The 18,096-nt window shown below is 38.6% G+C and overlaps 1 protein-coding gene and 1 long non-coding RNA gene across 5 annotated transcripts in view; one reads left to right on the plus strand and one right to left on the minus strand.

Annotated features, from left to right (window-relative positions):
• Window positions 1–14,640, minus strand: part of ntrk3b (neurotrophic tyrosine kinase, receptor, type 3b) — a 210,592-nt gene extending 195,952 nt beyond the window's left edge. For 2 of the 4 annotated variants that reach the window (XM_013265484.3, XM_025907847.1), the window contains exon 1: window positions 11,347–12,019. In XM_013265484.3, coding sequence (XP_013120938.1) covers window positions 11,347–11,588 — 242 coding nt within the window. In that variant the 5' untranslated portion in view covers window positions 11,589–12,019. Of the gene's footprint in view, window positions 1–11,346; window positions 12,020–13,135; window positions 13,332–14,502 lie in introns of those variants that run through there. The other 2 variants (XM_003437694.5, XM_019360768.2) reach the window with 2 other exon arrangements.
• Window positions 12,108–15,350, plus strand: LOC112847087 (uncharacterized). The gene is made up of 3 exons (XR_003220413.1): window positions 12,108–12,359; window positions 13,300–13,423; window positions 14,877–15,350. It is a non-coding gene; the product is annotated as an uncharacterized LOC112847087 (long non-coding RNA).
• Window positions 15,351–18,096: the final 2,746 nt, after the last annotated feature.

Here is an 18,096-nt window from a genome sequence, read left to right on the forward strand (position 1 = left end):
AACACATCTCACTGTTTTGTGCAGAGAGAAAACTGATGGACAGATGCGGGCAGGAAAGGGCGCCTCACTGCGCGCTTGTCTCGGTAATATACTGGTGTGCTTTGTCAGGAAAAAAAAGAGCCAACAAGTCCTGAACAAGTAATGAAAAAAAGCTATTTTGCCCATTTAGAGCTTACTAAAATGCTGTGACCTTAAAAATGTAAAAAACAAAAAACAAATATAACTAAAATAAGGATTGATCCAGCATTAAGCTGAGATGAGCTCCAACCTCCAAGTGAATCTCCTTAGATACATCTGGGTGAAATTTGGATTTTTAAACAATATAGGACAGCATGAATGAAATATGGACCTAGATGAAGAAGTTGTTTTAAAAGTAGAACTTTGTAATAATAAGTGTTTCCCTTTTCACGAAAGAGGAGAGAGAATAGTGTTGAATAGCATCCATCAACATGCGCACCGTGTAGGACAACATGGCTGAAGCTCAGTGAGAATCGAGACAGCTGCATTATTCACACAGCTCTGCCAGTCATCGCTGACATGGAGGACAGTGGGGTGACTCATCCTACTTGATAATACATGATTGATGTTTTTTGAAACACTAAACATCCCACATGAATAACAAGCAGAAACCTTATTAGGGTTCCGGGAGAAAAGGAAGGAAGGTGGCATTTCTACACGAGCCGACACATCGTGATGGACACTGCGAGGGTCAGACATACATCCTCACCTGGGAGGAGGTTATCTCTAAGGAAATGAATGGGGGGGTGTGTGTGTGTGTGTGTGTGTGTGTGTGTGTGTGTGTGTGTGTGTGTGTGTGTGTGTGTGTGTGTGTGTGTGTGTGTGTAGTTTTGGATAGAGAAGTACAAAGGAGAGAGGAGAGAGAGAGTAAAAAAGACCATTTCCAAGCCACCACCATCGCACAAACGCCCCACACTATGAATCATCCATCAATATCACGCAGAAGAAGGAATTAGCAGTAATGCTGCTTTCAATGTAGCTTCACTAAGCCTGCAGATACCATGTTTAAACATGATTAACTGTAATAAAGCTTCAGTAAAGCTCATGTTACCTAATTAGACATAAAACTGACTTGTCTTGTGTTCATAAGTAGATATCTGAGAGGAGCAGGTGCTTGATAAGCATTCCTTACAAGTGATCGTTCACAAAGCAACCTTAGGAATAAATAAAACAGCAAAAAGCAGTGCATGTAAACTGATTAAAAAAGGGGAAAAATACCACTTTGGAACAAATTTCAGTTGAAATGGGTAGAGAGATGATCTCACAAGTTTGACATCATAAACTGTTGCACAGTGGTGACACTGAATCATAATCTGCTGTATAGAAAACAGAAGCTCAACTAAATGTCAACAGAAAGCCTACTGGAACACTGCTGCAAGGCTTTAAAGGGTTTTTCTAATCCTGGCTAAAACAGCAGAGCCTTCAGTATTTTTTCGCCCCTCTATCCTCAATGCATCTTTTGATTGTTAAAGCGGGGGAAGGTGCTTCATTAGTATGCATCTTTTAAGGCGCAAGGGCTGCCTGCAGATGCCGGAGTTGAGGTGGTGGGGGCGTGGGAGAAGCTGGGTCAGCCACATGGCCGGGTCTTCTCACAGGAACTCTGCATGCAGAGGATCTGAACGAAAGCGCTGCTCTCTCCTCCCAATTCTCAGATGGCAGCCGTGACCTACTTTCCACAAAGACAGGCTCATGCAAACTTGATGATATGCTTATAACAGAGGAGCCTGTCGTGCGCTGCCTGAGGTGAGCCTCGCAATGCGGAGGCAGCAGGGGGTCTGTATAGTAAGGACCAATTGGCAGGACGTGTGTTAGCAACTCTGCCCTGGGTGGTTAAACAGCATCAGTGGTAATGACGCTGATGATCATACAGCAGGCCTGAAGGTATAAAAAGCTTTTTTAAAGGTTGTCAGATCACCTAAACCCCCAAAGCAAACAGCTTCATTTGACATTTCATAGCTGATGACAGAGCAATAATCTGAATGGGCCCCTTATGAAAAGAAGACAAAATGTCCTCCTTGTTGCATCTATGCTGCAGCTACTGTACTTTCACCGAGTGCTGCAGCCACTGCACCAATTGCTTTTAAAATACTGAAGTTATTTTTGTAGCTGAGTGGGCAGATTGCAGCCTCTTAAATCAAACACCAGGCCACTTATTATGCACCGTTTTTTGTGCGTTTGTTTTAAACGCCAAAAAGCAAATCTCTATATTGACCATTTGCAGTGGTTTAGCTCAGCGTCCTAACATGCCTCTGGCCTATGTGTAGTTCACATGTTTGTCCTCTGTCGGTGTGGGTTTTCTCTGGGTTGTCCAGTTTGCTCCCAAAGTGCAAAGATATGCATGTTGAAAAAAAATGGGTGCAGGTGTGGATTTGAGCATGAAGAGTGGGATGACAATGTGTCCAGACTGGACCCCTAGACTCTTGACCAGTGTCACCTGGGATAGTGTCAGCCCCCCAACCCAAACTGTCAAATTTGAAAGTGTATTGCGATGTTCTTAATGTTGCTTGCAAAAACAAAACAAAACGCTGCAGAGGATCATCAGTAGTCACGTGACTTTATTTTTAGAGAGACTTTAAAAAAAAAATGAAAAAAGATCCATGATAGCTTCTTGTTCAGGTGATAGCACGGATGGATGATAGCAGTTATCTTAACTGAAAACGAACTGGTCTTAGAGGTGCACGGCCTTGGGCTGTGAAGTTTTGCAGTGGGGAATTAATGCCATTTAGAACATTGCCAACAATATTATACACCTCTACAACAGTAAGCACACGGTTATACTGTAAGACTTTAGTTTAGTAGTTTTGTGATCATTGTTTCTGTTATTTTGTACTTACACTTTGATCCTTGTAAATGTGTGGCAAGGAACTGTATTAATAGGCCACTATGAGTGAGACCCTGCAGTGATTAATTAAATCGTCATGGTTATTTTCAAATGGTAATAAAGAAAGTGTTTATATAAGTGTGCAGTATGGAGAAGAGAAGACAGAAATCTGAGTCTTAAAAAAAGTAAAGCAAAAAGTACTCTTACATCATTTACAGTAATATTAACTAAATTTATTGTATTTAAATAAACAATGTATGCAGTATTTTTAACAATTCATATACTATTTTAAATTCATATAACTTTGCATAAATTATGTAATACAAAAACAAAGGTTGGAGAAAGGAAGGTTTGGGAATAAGTAGTAAGCCTAAAGAATTATATGTATATTTTAAAAATCAAGTGTTGAATCATGAGTCAATGAATCAACTGCTTTGCGAAGAAATCAGGAGTAACGGTGCAGAAGTGGTGCAGTAACATAATACAGTGTGATTTTTGCTTTCTGTTTGCTTGGGTGTTGAGTAGATTTCCAAGGCTGATGTCAGGTGTAAAAGCAGGTGACAGGTGTAAAGCTCTGATCATTGTTCTTCATATGCTAATAACAGAAGTTTAGGCAGAATTACACTGTGTGTTCAAATGATACCAACACGGCAAAAACTGCAGATCACAAAGAGAAGCCTCAGCAAGCTTGTAAAAAGATTCTCAGTCCTAAAGAATAAAAAGATTTATAAATAATAAAACAAAATCAATAATATGGAAACCTCAAAGTGAAATACGATCATGACAAAGAAAAAGAAATCAAAATTACAACCAGAGTCAGGTGAACTGGGCATCAGAAAAACAGACATCAAAACATCACAACACAAAGAAAACAAAGAGAAAGAAGTGGGTAAGGAGGAGTAACGTCCTCAGGTAATGAATAAATATGACAGAATTAAGGAGGGGAAGGAAGGTAGGAGTTTCTCAGTGAGAAGGAAGGTGTGTACCGTTCTACACCACTGCATACATCTGACATTGCATATTACAGGGAGTTACAAACCCCTATGACATTTGTTCCAGCTTACTGCATCTTGGAAACAGGTAGTCATCTACCATTTTCCAAACAGACATAAATATAAAGTAATTTTTAAAACATCTGAAATTCATCAACTGTAGTATGCAAGGGTGCTTTTATAAAGTAAAACAGACAACATCATAAAATGTCTAAAACTTCATTTGATTTCCTGTTAGTTCTCATGTTTCCCATCATGGATATCGCTCTTATCCATTACTAATGCTACTTTTTAAATTGAGCTCCAAGGCTGAGAAATAAACTTGTAGTACATGTATCAGTAAAGAAAAAACATTTTCTGCAATTTCACTGCGTTATTTAGGGGAGTCACAGTTCAGCATATTTTCACAGAGAACAGAAAATGCATAAATTAGCGTTTTATTTTATTTATTTTCCAAATTAGCTTAAAGAACAAGACAATGTTTAATTGGCTATAATTATTACTGTAATAGTTAATCCAGTTAAATATTAAAATATAAAATTAAGGAAATGATACATTTTTCATTAAAATCAGCATAACATAACCCTTAATACCTACAGGTGCCAGTTCTGTGAATGCTTTTAGGCAGGGTGAAAACTGTGTGAGTTTCACTACTTTGGTTGTTCCAAACTGCATTAATATCCTGTAAACAGATCAATTTCAGGGCTGCATTGACAATTTGTAGTCCATGTGTGTGTGCGCATGTGTTGGTCTTTCCTGTAAATCTTTTATGGTGCTAAAATGTGTACCTGCTTTTTTTCTTTTGTAATTTTTATATTACCTAGTGATGCAGATTATGGTTTTTTTGAGCGCCTACAAGTGTCTATGGTACTGATAAACAACTGATGTCCTGCTAAAAACATTTTTGATAAAACGCAAACTGCAAGTTTCCCCCAGGAATACTACTCTTCAAACAAATCAAGTATGATACTGAACTGAACATCCTCTACCAAATGATTTGCGACAAATGGCTTTAAATGTTTAGTCCTAATGCACTGACCATGGCAACAAAAAATTCTATCCATTTTTTAAAAATTACTTTACTCCTCACAACGAGATAAGCAGAATAGAAAATCTGATATAATAATGTTGAGACAAATATTAAATGTCAGTAGGTTCTGGAAGCAGAGACACGACATTTAGCAAAGGTCTAATGAAACATAATAGGAAATTGTAATATGGGAAACGGATGTCTGACTACTTCTGGAGCTAAGCTAGTAGTAGAGGCTAAAATTTAGTAGATCGTTGCTTATGATTTTGATTTTAATCATTCTTTAAGTCCTCCAACCAAATGGAAAGCCAACCCTAAAATGCTGGAGTGCCCCTCAAAACAGGTGATCCAAATGTGCGCAAGATCTTTTTCATTATGGGTTCAACTGATACTCCAAACTCTCAGCTGAACAGAACATACTCCACTTGTAACGATTTCAATAAAAATCCACAAATGTTCACTTATCAAATTCCCATTCAGAAGCCTTACACAAGATCTCTGTAGCAGATATATCTGGGCTGAAGTTGCTATTGGCTACAGTCACACAGTCTGTGGGCTGCACATGAGCTACAAGAGGTAGAGAAAACGCTGAGTTTATGTAATGCAGTAACACACAGTGTCTGAACCTAGGGGACACTTGCAGCCTACACAAGCCACCTGAGTAGACCTTGCTGTATAATTCAGGTTTCTTTGGCAGCATCTGTAAGCTGGTTTCATAGAAAATGTGTACTTGAAGGTGTCCAAAGATCGATAGTTTAAAGCTGAGCCGTGCTGTTTTAAAAACTGAAAAAGTAAGAAGGCAGTATCCACATAAAGTTTTTAAATAAATACTGGTGATGGCAGCTTATTACATTTAAAAGTGACCCCTGCTGCAAGTAAAGCGATTAATCAAGATAAACACAACATTACGATGGAACGGCTTCCGACTTTGAAAATGAGACTACACACATTCCTATAGATTTCAGAGATATTAAACGATAAACTTCAAGCTGCATTTTGCAAAGCAGATAAACAGTAAATCATTTAAGAGTGCGGGACTCTCAGTTTGTTTGCAGATAAACAGATGGCAATTTTACAATCCACATAAATCTCTTTGATTGAAGAAAGAGTTGACATTAAAGAAGCTGAAGCTATAATACTTGTGGAAGAGGCTTCTCATTTCAAAGGCAAATAGAGGATGTTGGATTTTTTACGTTCACACGAGAGAACATGACTACCAGCAATAAAAACAAAAACCCATCATAAAATGTGCATTTAAATGACATCATAAGACATCATGATATGGTGTGACATTAAAACAAATACTACACATTTTAAATCTCCTTCTGGATGTTTGAAACCTATCCATGAAAAACTGAAGGGATTTTTGGTGCTATTTTGTGAGGAAATTCAATTATACACAGTTGCATTATAGTCTCGTCCTACAATAAAAACTGTATCACAATTGTACCATAGGAATGCGTTCTCAATCACTGAGTAATATGCAGAGATTGCATAAAATTGCAATCTCAAAAAAAGAAAAGAAAAAAAAAAAAAATCCCACAATTACAAAGATATGTTCTATTTAGGACCCTTGGGTGGGTACCAGCCAGTTAATGGTACACTACAAGTCAATAGTCTGCCAAGGTAGACGGTGCACTCCAACACATTGAAAAAACTATTCAGGAACAGTTCTAGGCACGCAAATCAACCACGACACTGACCAGGCCTCTACACTACTTAAATTGAGGTCTGTTAAGATACTAAGATAAGTAACTAAATAAATAAAAAAATATATATATATCTATCAAGGCCAGGTGTGGCCTGTTCTCTTACAATTCCAGGACTTCGTTTTTCACTGGAACTCTCAATATCAGATCCAAAAAACTGTCAATACAAGGCAAGGAAGCCATCATTTACTGAAAAACCAAAATAAACCTACCAGAGAGATAGCAAAAACCTTAGGAGAGATCAAATCAACAATCTGGTACATTCTTAAAAAGAAGCAATGCACTGGCCAGCTCTGCAAAACCAACAGATCCAAGAGACCGTAAGATGACTCAAGTGGATGAGATAGCCAAATCAAGAACATGCTCAAGGGTCAAAGTCTACAATCAGGACAGTCTTCATGAATAGAAATACAGAAGGCTTACAACAAAGACGGAACCACTGGTTACACCTAAGAACATGAAGGCCAGATTAGACTTCACCAGAAAAACGAGTGCAGTTTGCAAAGAATTGTTGGACAACCAAGATTGGCTTGTACCAGAATGATGGGAAGAGAAAAGTACAGAGAAGTGTGGAGGCCTGGCAGTGGAGGTCAATAGTGTTTATTGCATATTAAAGAAAACAGTTGATTTCTGAAATGTACAGGGCTATCCTCTCTTCTCAGAATTAGTCAAATGCTACAAAGCTGATTGGAAAGTGCTTCACAGTACAAATGGATAATGATTCAAAGCATACTGCAAAAGCACCCCAAGAGTTTCTCGAGGCAAAGAAATAGGATCTTCTCCAAAGACCAAGTCACTCACCAGATCAACCCAAACATGCCAAACTGAACACAGAGAGACCCACTAACAGGCAGCAACTGAATGTGGCCACAGTAACAGCCTGGCAGAGTATTTCATGGGAAGAAACTAGATTTTTCTAGTTTGTCAATTATACTTGAGCATCTGAAAATGAGGCAGTGTGTATAAAAATGTCTAATTCCTACACAGTTCATGGAATATTTTTGTAAAACTCTATCAATTAAAGCAGAAAGATTGAATTTTAATCACATCTTAATTGTTGGGTTTCACCCCATGGGAAATTATTTGCTGCCAGGATCCCAGTATCAGGTACCACAGGACACAAAGGTCTTGGATGTACTTGAAGGTGTCCAAAGATTGATGGGATAAAGGAGAACTAAAACAGAATTAGGTGGTTGACTTTAAAATTGCTCATCACTATTTACTGAAAATTGAAGTTTTAGTGAAGTACCTCTATTTATACAGTTTTTAAGCCAAAAATACAAAAATATGCAGAGTTTTGTTTTAACAAAGGAGAAAAAGTCAAATTCGTTTTTTTTAAAAAAAAAAAAAAAAATCTGTTTGTAGGTTTTTTCTACACACCAGAACCATCTTATTTAATCTACATGTGCTATATGTCTTTAAGGATGTTTGGAGATATACTAAATATAATTGGACAAATACTAAACCCATACAGGATTAAGACATGCAAAATACAGTACAGTGCCATAAACCCATATAAAAGCAATTCAACTTTAAACTCTTTTGAGACACTGGAAAACATTACCTTTGTTCCCTCATGTTTAAGTAAGTGAAGTAGAAAATTGTAAAATGCTACACTTGAACACTGCAGACAGATATAGGGAACTTGGTAATTATCTGTAAAATTTCAGATCATACCAAAGGTTTCGTTGAAGCGGATGCTTCAAAAACAATCTTCAGATGATATGCTTTTATCTTGTGCACAGAAGACATCACATTTCAGCACTTTAGGGCTTTGCAGTTTTCATTTTCATATCTTAATGAACTGTTTGTAACTAAGACTGGGAATACTTTTCTACTACCATTGAAACTGCAGCAGGATCATAGGTTGATTACTATCACACAATCAAAGATGGACCTTTCACACTTTTACCTTCACAGTGGCAAACTGATTGAAAGATATTTTTCACAACAGACATTTTGTGCCACAGCAGGACAAGCATCGATGGAATTAAAGACGTAATTAATGATCCATTTACAATACAGGTTCCTATAAGCTGTCCTAGTCAGCCAGCATGCACAATACCAGGATCATCTCTAAGTGCAATGCACGCATCATTAATATAACTGAAGTCTGTGCTTTTCCTGCAATTACAAGCCAAAATGTCTGCCGTGAAATACGGCTTTAGTTCAGTGCTTTGCAACAACTCCAGTAATGACAGTGATTGCATGGATGCATTGTTGAATTTAAGGATCAGCTTAAGTACGCAAGAGATGGGGAGGTTGCAGGGGTGATTTTTGTCCAAGTACACATTGGAGACGTTTAGCAGTTTGACAGCGCAGTAATGACCATAGAGATTGGTCCGACACTTTAGCCTCTCCTTTACAAACCACGCTTTCAGCAGCACAAAAATAAGAAAAAAGAAGAAACAAAACAAAATGAGACCAAATGTCATCACTCGAGGTGGAAAAGCTGATTGGATTTTGAAAACAAACACGCACCTGTGCTCAGAGCCACACTTACACAAACCCGTCAAATGCTTCAGCTGCTCTCAGAGAACCATTTTTTCCCCCTCAAGTATAACAGCAAGGCCTTATCTTATCCACTTCAAGCAGTGATGCCTCTTGTGATGAATTTCTAATGTGCGAGAACTGGGAAAACTATTATCTGGACTTGGCAGTTTTCTTTGGCTGGCCAATCACCCACCCCCTCCACAGTTCCTGCTAGGAGCCCTCACTCTAGCTTTCTATCTCCATAAATTGTCCCCTCACCTCTGAGTATTTCTTGAGATGAATGAAATAGAATTCATGTCATCAAAACACATGTATCTCCCCACTTGCAAAGAAAAGGGATCATGGACTCTGTGGCCCCAGTCTCTGAATACTCTTTATTACAATAACACCAGTTACTATTTTTTAAGGTCACACCTTCTGGCCAGATAATAAATTAGCACTGAGCTTTGAACATCACTTATGGTAATACATATTTGTAGAGATGCTATAAATGATTGTGCTGTAGCATTTTAACATAAATGATTACAAGCTTTGAATACAAAGTAATTACTATATATTAAATAGCTAATTATTGTTGCTGCGTGGTGTGAATGCACAGCTAAATCAGACGTGTTAGCTCATGTGACACTGGGCAGTATAGGCTGATATGCTGTTAGTGAGCTGCTGGTGGTGCTGGTGGAGGTTGCCATCCATACTGAGCAGCCTAAAAAAAAAAAAAAAAAAATTAAAAAAAAGCCGCCAGCTGGCCAGGGGCCATGAAATGCACAATTAGTCCTGGGTCAGTTGCATTAGGTTTTCTCAAAGGCAAAAAAGGCGATCAATGCGTGACTTTGTGCTTGGTATAAACTGAATATTTGGCATTTTTAACTGGAAATCTAAGAGGTTGTTGACTTCAGTGGATGAGAGGAGAGATAAATGTGAAACGAGCAGGTTTCACGGGAAGGAAATCTTTATACGAGGGTCACTCGAGGGTCACACTAATCACTAGTGCGCCGTGAACTCTGACCCTTTCTTCCTTCCTTTCCTTTTAATACAGCCAAGCTTTAAACCTGTGCTTATTCCTTACAGAAAAAGTACCCCCGATAAAACAGTCACGTAAATGACTCCTGTGTTGTAAAGAGAGCACTTGATTCCCAGATTATAGAGGGTACCAGGCTACCCTCTAGCGGCACGGGGAAGCGATGAACCGTGTCACAAAATAAGTTGTCTGCCTCAGACGGATAAAGGGTAAACGGGATACCAAAACTGATGAGAGCAAAAGTCCTTTGTGGCGTAAGACGACGCGGAGGAAACCGTGCGGGGAATTCCAGTGCGTTAACGGGAGATGTTTACTTTATATGCAAATCAGCTTCATCGACACCAAAGGTCTTATTTTAAGGCCCGAGCTCGGCTTTTTTTTTTTTCTTCCTCCCCTGACTTTTCAAGAAAGAAAGCTTTGATGTTAGCAGGGAGGATCGATGCCAGGGAAAGAGAGCGAGAGAGAAAGAGGGAGAGAGAGGAGAGCGAGGGGGTGTAGGATGCAGAATGAGAATGTACTTCTGGGGGTGTGTGGGTGGGTGGTGGTGGTGAGGAGAGGGAGGAAGGGGGGTAGTCTGCCGTCATCATACATAGCGCCTCTGTTTTGAGCAAAGCCTTTATGAAACCAATATTTCTGCATGTCCATCTCTGTGGAAAGGAGAAAAAAAGCCACAAGTGACGTTTTCACATCCCAATCCGCTCCGCATAATCTGGACACAATAAAGTTTGTCAGGTCGCGTCGTTCTCAGAGGATGCGGGCTCAAAATGTAACTGGTTGACCTTACTGCGCCATTTACTTCTGTTTCATTTAGCACAATCTGTCAGAACAGTTGCTGTACATGACGACGGAAATCAAGCGGATGGGTGATGTGAGGTTCTCCGCAACATCCTTCTGTCATTTGGACGTGTAGGCCTGCGGTGCCGCTGCGGAGGAGCAACTTTATGGGGACACACTAGGGATGGGGGGAAGAGACACATTCGACATTCATTGCCCAGGTTCAAGACCGAGCAGTTTATTGCTAAGCTGCAAGTGATTTGACTAATTGTGCACGTGAGGAAAAACAAGCGCATTTACCCTCCATTCAAGACCATTTATTAAATATGGCTTGGGCATCTTTGGGCACTAAGGAGACCGACAGAAGTGTAAAAAGTCTAAGAATAAAAAAATATCAGCCAACAAGTCGGATCAATGCAAAGAAAGCAACATACAGCAAATGGGATCGATCAATGATTCCGAAACGCACGGCACAATCCGTATGTACTTACATAGAGGTGATGTTTTTGAATAAGTCCGCTATGTCAACGCTGGTCCCATTGCTCCCAGTATCTTGCAGGGCGAGTAAAGGGAAAAACCTGCCGTTGTCGGACTTATTGCAAAAGATCTCTGTTTGAGAGCAGCTGCAGGTCGGCGGGCAGTCCAGCATGGAGCTCAGATAGTCCTGGAAAATACTCATCAGAAACAAAACCCTCCACCAGCAAATCCGGATCGAATGAAACCATAGATCCATGTCTCCGGGCAAAGTGGGGAAATAGAAGAGGTCCCGATGTCCTCTGGGTTAGAACAGAACGACAAAAGAGAAGAGCAGGAGAGTGGGAGGAAGGAAGGAGGAGGATGGTTGGTGCGTCTGTACAGAGGATGCTCTATGCGAGCGTTTCTGCCGTGGATGGATGCTGTAGTGTCCTTGCGCGTCAGAGATTGGGTGAAAAGGAGGAGGGGAGAAAAGAAAGAAAAGACGCAACAAAAATAACGCAAATCAAAAACAACAAAGCGAAAAAATATGAGCGTCCACTCGTCTTGACAGCATAAGATGCATGGTGTTCCCCGTAATGCCGTGCTTCTGATGTCGTCGTCGTCTCTCTCCAAGCAGGACCAGGACGACTGGCTAGAGAGCAGAGAGACACAAAATGAGAAGTTGGAGCATCAAGTCCCTCCTACCGGCTACAGTCATACTGACACCTGCAGAAACTGCAACAACTGCATGCAATCAACAGTGATTACAACTGCACTATATAAGGATTGCAGGACTGCAGAGCAACATGTAGCCTAATATAAGATTTAAAAAGTAAAAATGCAGGGGCGACAAGCTGATTCTATGTCCAAAAACATTGCAACAGATTTTACTGGAGTATTGATAGATAAATTATTTATTGTTATTTTATGTAATCTTTTTTATTCGTGAGATAAGATTAGACCCACTTGTTGGAAGAATTCCCTAAACATTTCCCCCAGGAAGCTACTGAGGATTACCTGTATAAGAACACCCAATGCACTTAAAATGGTCATTTTTGTCTGATATTTTTACATTAAAAATCTTCACATAGCTAGTTAGAAATTTTTTAAATGGCATTTACACCTCCACCTGACTAAAAAATTCAGAACCTATGAATATGCAAGCATTCATAAGTCAAGCTGAACTCCTTCAGGCATTAAAAGTTCACCACAAGTCACATTTTTGGTGAACTTAGGAAAAACTTTCCACTTTCAGACGAGGGATGTAAAAAGAACCTTTGAGTGTCAAACTCTGCAGTACATCATTCTGCACAGTGAAGCTCAAACATCCCAAACAAGTCACTGAGTGGCATATGACTTTGAAGGGTAATTTCAACATGGCTGTTTTCCATCCACGCGCCTACTATGGCTCTATAGAGCATACTAGCGTACTCTATAGATCATACTATGACCCAGACAAAACAGTATCAGCAGCTGGGCAAGTAGTGACAGCTCTCTGATTTTCCATTTTAAACATTTGCTTTTGTGTATGACTAAAGGTAAACACAGAATGTAGTCTCCTGAAATATCCAGCTTGATAGCTTTTCCCAGTTGAAGATTCACAGAGCCACTAGAGCCACATTATTGGAAAACACTGCGGGTTGAAACAATTACCCCTTAGGTAAACAAATTGTTTAAGAACAATTAAAGAGAAACTCTACCTTGAGTATATACTCAAATAATGATTTGCGCTTTATTGCTAATTTAACTGTATATTTGAGCTTTACAGTTTAGAGTGATGCAAAATTTGACACTAGAAATCAGATTTCATATTTAGCCCTGTACCTCTCACTTTCCCCCTTTTGTTTTCTCACTGAACTCTTTTTCTCCCTGTAAATTCCATGCCTGTCTTGTAGCCCCCCTCTGTGGGCTTTTCTTTTTTCTCTGTTTTTTGTCTCTCCTCTCAGCCGTCGTACTACTCCTGTCTGTGACCCGGAAATCAATCTCAGTTATGCCAGGTTGAAGGATTCTTAAACTGCATCTGGAGGAGAGAGAAGCAAGGAGAGAGGAAACATTCTGAAGGAGCTGTAATCAAGGAGAGGTGTGAAACACTGCTGGAATATACAAACCATGGTAAGAGGAGAACTCTACCTAGGTGTTCCTTTCTATTAACAAGTTTCAGTTTTTCAAGATGATCAGCTGCATGACTGAAAAGGAACTTTCTGCCTTTCACTGTCTATGTGTGTAAACCAATGTGATTTAAAAATACAGTATATGTATCTTATTACATTCTGCTATGATGTGAATCTAATTTAATAATATACCCAGCATGTTTTAGCGTAATGACTATTGTTTTCTTGATATGGCATCTCAAAAAAAAAAAAAAATACAGGGCTTGAGCTAACAAAACAACTGACAGATATTTTTTAAACATTACCAATGATTTTCCTATTCAATTCTAATATTTAATTTTAGTTGTGCTTCTCTGCAGCCTTTGGCACCAATGGTCATGCCATTGTAACTGACAAATTATTTACATGTGTCACATCTCTGGCACTGCCCTCACATGGGTTTCATCATATCTGACAGACATTTCTGTATTCATATTAATAGCTATGCCTACATCTGCTCCTCCTTCTCTGGGGGTCCCCCGAAGTTCAGTCCTTGGACCAAAAGTAATCTAAGTAACAACTCAAGCTATAGCATAGCAATCCTATCATTACTATGCTGATGATACACAACTGTACATTTGTGTTAAGCCTAACAACCACATAAGTTAATTACATACAAAGCCCTACATGGTCAGGCACCTGCATATATGTCAGGGCTGCTGAGACCTTGTTCAAATGGTCAGCCTCTCCAATCATCTGATCTGGATTTTAAATTCAGAGGCAACAAGGCTTTTAAGATTGTAGTTCTTTGGAACTTTGGAAGAGCCTCACACAGCCTGTAAAGCTGGCAGAATTAGTACTTTGTTTCAAATGGCTGTTAAAATCTAATCTTTATAGATTGCCTTCATTGTTAGCCCTTTATTTCTGTGTTTATTTCACATCAAATGCATGAAAGTATGTATTTTATCCAAACTAAGAGCTATAAAAATAAAATGTTTATTATAATAATAATTATTATTATTACAGATAAACTTACCTAACTTATTTTATATTTTTTTACACTGATGACTCAGAAGCAAGAATATTACATTATATTCCTACCCTGAACTCCTTTCCGCTCATGTCTCTCCCTCTGCCTCTTCTGCTGGTCTAAGAGGAAAAAGATATGAATAGAAGAACTGAGGAAAGATATTAAAAATGTACAAACTGAGGAATTTAAAAAAGTGTGTTTCTGCATGGAGGCGTGGCTTCTTAGTCTCCTGCATTTCTTGCTTTGCTTCGATCAGCGTACACACCTGTAGCCCATTAATCACCACCCCACAGGAGATCTATCATGGCTCTACAGTCATTCCCACCAGACTGCTCTGCCAACTACTGTAGGCTAAAAGAGATACTCAGTTCAGTCAGTTTTGTGCATGTGTATGTGGGTGTGTATGTGCATCTAATTCTGTCTAATTCTGCTTTCTTGCTTTTAGGCTTTTTAATGACATCACCTGCCAGCCTAGCTCTGCTTTCCTATTCACTTCTACTACTGTAACTTCCACCTGCCTACCTGCTTTCACTCTGGTTTCACTCCACATTAACTCAGCCTCAGACATCAGTCCGTCGTCTTCCTGCTCACTCAGCTCTGGCTTTGCCAAACATCTCATTCTGCTCCTTCCGTCTCCACTGACTCATCATATTACAACCCAAACATCGGAGCATTCATAATAAAAGCCTTCTTGGAAGTTTTTCCAGCTTGACTCGGTGTGTTTTGGCTTTTGGGCTGTGAAGCTTTAATTCAACATAAGAATTAAAAAAAAAATCTCTATTATACAACCACCTATATCCCAATATGCAACTTACATATACATAGTTTAAAAACCAGAGAGTTCACTTTTTTTGTGAAGCAGGAAGCAAAGAAGTCAAAGTATAGAAGGATTATCTGCAATTTCTTTTATAGTATCAACTTAAATGAAAAGTTTTCCTCCTACAAAAATTTTTAATGGATTATCATATCCAGCATCGTACCAAATATTGTGACATTAAATTAAAATTGTTTGAACATCTTTAAAAGACACATGACCTCTGAGGGTGTCCTGTGGCTTATAGGACACTGGCAGTGCATTCTTCTGCAGGGATGTCAAACTCATTTTACATCATGGGCCATATATAGCACACTACCTATGATCCTATGTGGGCCGAACCGGTGAAACTCTTTCTGTCACAGAAAAGGGAAATTAAACTGTACACCTAAGAAAAAGAAGCACATTTTAAAGGGTACAGCTCACCTTTTCTACATGATAAAGAAATTCTGCTGTAGTAGTATTACTAGATGAAAGAAATCTGTCAGCATGGCTCTTTGGCTTAAATTGTAAGAAGTAAATGTTTAAAATACAGAAATCTATAACTTAATTACTTTGGTGTAGTATGAGTCCATAATATATGCCCTCCTTCCTATTTTCCAAAGCCATCCAATGGACTGAATTGAAGTCTTTGTCGTGTAGATTCTGGTCCCCAGGCCTTATGTACCCTGGCCTTAAAGCGAGTCTTGAGCAATTTTTAGAGTGTGGTGGGGGTATTGTCCTGTAGGGGGAGACCACTGACACTGGGGAATGCCACTGGCTGTGGCAGTGGGTGGTACAAGTCAATGGCATAAACATGAAAGACAGGAATCCCCAGCAGAACATAGCTTTGCAAATAAATGATCAATGTTATTCACTCTACCTGTCAGTGGTTTTATTGTGTGTAGTCAAGGATGATTGTTAGGTACTGTGACAGTCCAGAGGCCCAAACAAATAGGCTCAGTGTGTGACAAATGATAGGACAGGAATTTAATAATAATTTACTAATTAATTTGTAGCTCAGTCAGATCATTTATGTTTGAAATGATTTATTACCGCAGCTGAAAGAATATAGGAAGAGTTTGGCGTAGATGCCAAACTTTAATTTTATACAGTTATGAGTGTATAGATGGGAATTTCTGCAGCTTAAAATAATGAGACGTGTGTTTGAAATATGATTTGAGGAGAGTGAGGCATGTTATGTGTTTATAATGCAATGGAGCTCAAGCTGATTGCCTGACTCCTGGCAGACTGTACTCTATATGCATAAATGGCAAAGAGTTTTAAGGGTAGGGCTCGTCTTGGAAAAAATATCTTAACAGTTGCACAGCAATGCAGTAAATGTTATTGCTACTTTCCACTACTGTAACTGCTTCACATTCAAATACACAATCTAAAGTCACTAGTAAGGGTGTAAGGACAAAAGCTTCTTCTCTCAACTAGAAGAAAAATGTATCACAACATTATGAATCGTTTGTAGAGGCACATCTTTTTGGTTCTCTCCTTCTTCTGATAGTTGGTCATTTGAGTTTTAGGAAGGCTGGATGGAAAAGAAAATGGAAAGACACTTTTTGACTGTTTGACATAATATTACATTTGCGTTGTTATCACATTTTAAGTATCCAAAACAGTCAAGCAATATTAGTTTATTGTGGAAGACAACATTAAACACAGCTTGTCCTCATTTTAACGACACCCCTTACATAAAATTAATGCACAATATAGACATTTTATTGGTGACAGACAGTATTGTCTGTATGTGAAGAAGTTGGATTGTAATTGCATGCTTCTACACAAAAACACACACACGCGCGCGCGCACACACACACACACACACACACACACACACACACAAATCCAATTTTCATTGTGCAACTTTACTTATAATCACTACTTTTCTACATTGAAACTAGGCTGTTATGCTTTTCCAAAGTATTTTAATTAATCATTATTAGTAGTAATAAAGATGATAAGCTGCAATAGCCAACAGAATATGAAATAAACGTCAGCAACAACAGATGATTTTCAGAAAAGTGAATAACCATTCCAGAAATGTGCAGTTCAATGTGCTCATTCAGTGTGTTTTTGTGAATTTTTTACATTTTGATCAATTATAATTTATAAATTAATCCATTTTATAAGTTGTCCCATGTACCATTCTGAGCTAGTGCTGCACACAGGTAGATGCAAAGCAAGTGCACCTTTTTTTCAGCTTTGCCAGTCAAAATCAATTTGTATCACGTTCCCAGTATATTGAGTCCAAGGAGAAAACTATATACTGAGTGACAACCATACACCAATAAAAGAGAAAAAGTAATAGATAAAAAATTCAAACAAATCCAAACTAAAAGAAAAAATATTTAAAATAAAATTTAATATAACTATTATTAAGAATAACATATTTAAACAAATATTTCATTATGTCTTTCCCAAGTACAATTTAAATTACATTTTTTGCTTTATTTAACTTATTTGTCTAATTTACAATTTCACTATTGTAATGTATCATTTACTTTTAAAAAAGTGAAATCGTTTTTGTCACATTTAATCTCCTCTAAAGTTAATCTGAAAGCTCTGTTTGAATTGTCTCATGCATTCTAAAAGATTTTTCAGGCACAAGGCCGGCTGATTGTGACAACCACCTGTCATAGTCTTTTTGACCTAATCCAAGATGAAGTTTCATTTTTAAAAACTAAACAGATATGAAAGCCCTTCGAGAATGGTCTTTTCAAGTGTCATCCAGAGTGCTATGAAAATGTGGCTGGCTCCTTAGATGCCTCCCGATCCCCTGATCCCATCCTGAAGTTCTATTTGTCCTTGTCTTTGAAATATTTCCATTAATGAAGTTTGAAAAAAAATTCATGAAATACCT

This window comes from Oreochromis niloticus, linkage group LG1 (genome assembly GCF_001858045.2).
Source record: "Oreochromis niloticus isolate F11D_XX linkage group LG1, O_niloticus_UMD_NMBU, whole genome shotgun sequence".
Taxonomy (NCBI): Eukaryota; Metazoa; Chordata; class Actinopteri; order Cichliformes; family Cichlidae; genus Oreochromis; species Oreochromis niloticus.